A 1,924-nucleotide genomic window follows, 5' to 3' on the forward strand; every position below is an offset into this window, starting at 1 on the left:
TCTAATGCAACATTTAAAAAAAGAGTCAATAAGTGAAAATAACCAATAAACTGATTCCTTATGGGATTTCCCAATCAAATTGCCAGCAAACCATTTTCAGCCAAACCAATTTCAACGGATTTCGCTCAAATCTGATGTCGATGTTACTTATTTTGGTTTGAAATAAAGGACTTAATCATTTAATAATCCTAGCTTAATCCCGAGCAGCGCCGGGTTATACTGCTAGTTTTATATATAAATCATCATCGTCATCGTTTAACATCCGCTTTCCATGCTGGCATGGGTTGGACGATTTGACTGAGGACTGAGGACTGCACCAGGCTCCAATCTGATCTGGCAGAGTTTCTACAGCTGGATGCCCTTCCTAATGCCAACCATTCCAAGAGTGTAGTAGGTGCTTTTAGATGCCAACGGCACGAGGGCCAATCAGATGGTACTGGCAACGGCCATGCTCAAATGGTGTTTGTTACGTGCCACCTGCACAGGAGCCAGTCCACCAGCACTGGCAATGACCTCACTCAAATATTTTTTCACGTGCCACCAGCACAAGTGCCAGTAAGGCGATGCTGCTAACGATCTCTTGTTGAAGATCTCTTGTTGGCATCCTATGCTCCACCTGGAGTTAAAATACCCACAGTCTTTCCCCCCATTCCAACAAAAATAATTTTAAAAAATCTGATGGAATTGACATGACTGGTATTTTAATTTGAACACCTGTAAATCATCAACTGCAGGAAAAACACAGGTGGGGGGAGAATTCCAGAGGGGTTATATTCTGAAGAGGGTAGTGATGGTGTTGATGACAATGCTGGGGGTAGTGTTGGAGGCAGTGGCAGTAATGATGGTGGTGGTGTGAAGGAGGCAGTGGTGGTGATAGTAGCAGCGATGGTGGAAGAAGCAGCAGTAGCAGTGTCACTGTTATTGTCATCCATAATATAATACCCTGATCTCCATAATATAATACCCTGATCTCCATAATATAATACCCTGATCTCCATAATCTAATACCCTGATCTCCATAATCTAATACCCTGATCTCCATAATCTAATACCCTGATCTCCATAATATAATACCCTGATCTCCATAATATAATACCCTGATCTCCATAATATAATACCCTGATCTCCATATTTCTAAATGGATATCAGATATTCTTTCCAAGACTCAGTCTTGGAACGTAACATGATTTTGAACTTACTTGTGTTCCTCATACATGTCTTTTCAGTCAGAATAGTAATACCTCATCTTATTCTTAATTCACATTTCTGTTTTTTATTTCAAGATCCTGAGACATATACAACCAGATCGAACAAACAGCAGAGATAAACTGGAAGAAATTCTACAACAAATCAAATGGACAAACTTTCCTGGTGTTCAGACTTTGCTTTTTAAGGTATTTACCATTTTTCAATATTTGAGTTGCTTCTAAGACAGCATTCTGGCAGAATCCTTATCATGCCAGGCAAAATGCTTAGTGTTGTTTTGTCTGTCGTTACATTCTGAGTCAAAATTCTGCCGAGGTTGACTTTGCCTTTCATCCTTTCAGGAGCAATACTAGTTTGAAACTAGGGTCGATGTAATTGACTTACCCACTTACCTGAAATTGCTGGCCTTGTGTCATAACTGAAAGAAGCTTGTAGTGTGTGTGTGTGTGTGTGTGTGTGTGTGTGTGTGTGTATGTATGTATGTATGTATGTATGTGTGTCTGCATTCGTCCCCCCACCATCGCTTGACAACCGATGTTGGTATCTTTACGTCCCCATAACTTAGCAGTTCAGCAAGAGAGACCGATAGAATAAGAACTTGGCTTACAAAGTATAAGTCCTGGGGTCGATTTGTTCAACTAAAGGTGGTGCTCCAGCATGGCCGCTGTCAAATGACTGAAACAAATGAGAAAATAAAAGAATATGTTACATTCATTAA

At 40.3% G+C, this 1,924-nt stretch overlaps 1 protein-coding gene across 1 annotated transcript in view; it reads left to right on the plus strand.

Annotated features, from left to right (window-relative positions):
• The window catches only part of LOC106877886 (protein furry), a 152,698-nt gene that overhangs the window by 113,981 nt on the left and 36,793 nt on the right, over positions 1-1,924 (plus strand). Inside the window, exon 43 of the mRNA XM_052974065.1 lies at positions 1,284-1,394. Coding sequence (XP_052830025.1) covers positions 1,284-1,394 — 111 coding nt within the window. The remainder of the gene's footprint in view (positions 1-1,283; positions 1,395-1,924) is intronic.

Source organism: Octopus bimaculoides, chromosome 17, assembly GCF_001194135.2.
Source record: "Octopus bimaculoides isolate UCB-OBI-ISO-001 chromosome 17, ASM119413v2, whole genome shotgun sequence".
Classification (NCBI taxonomy): domain Eukaryota; kingdom Metazoa; phylum Mollusca; class Cephalopoda; order Octopoda; family Octopodidae; genus Octopus; species Octopus bimaculoides.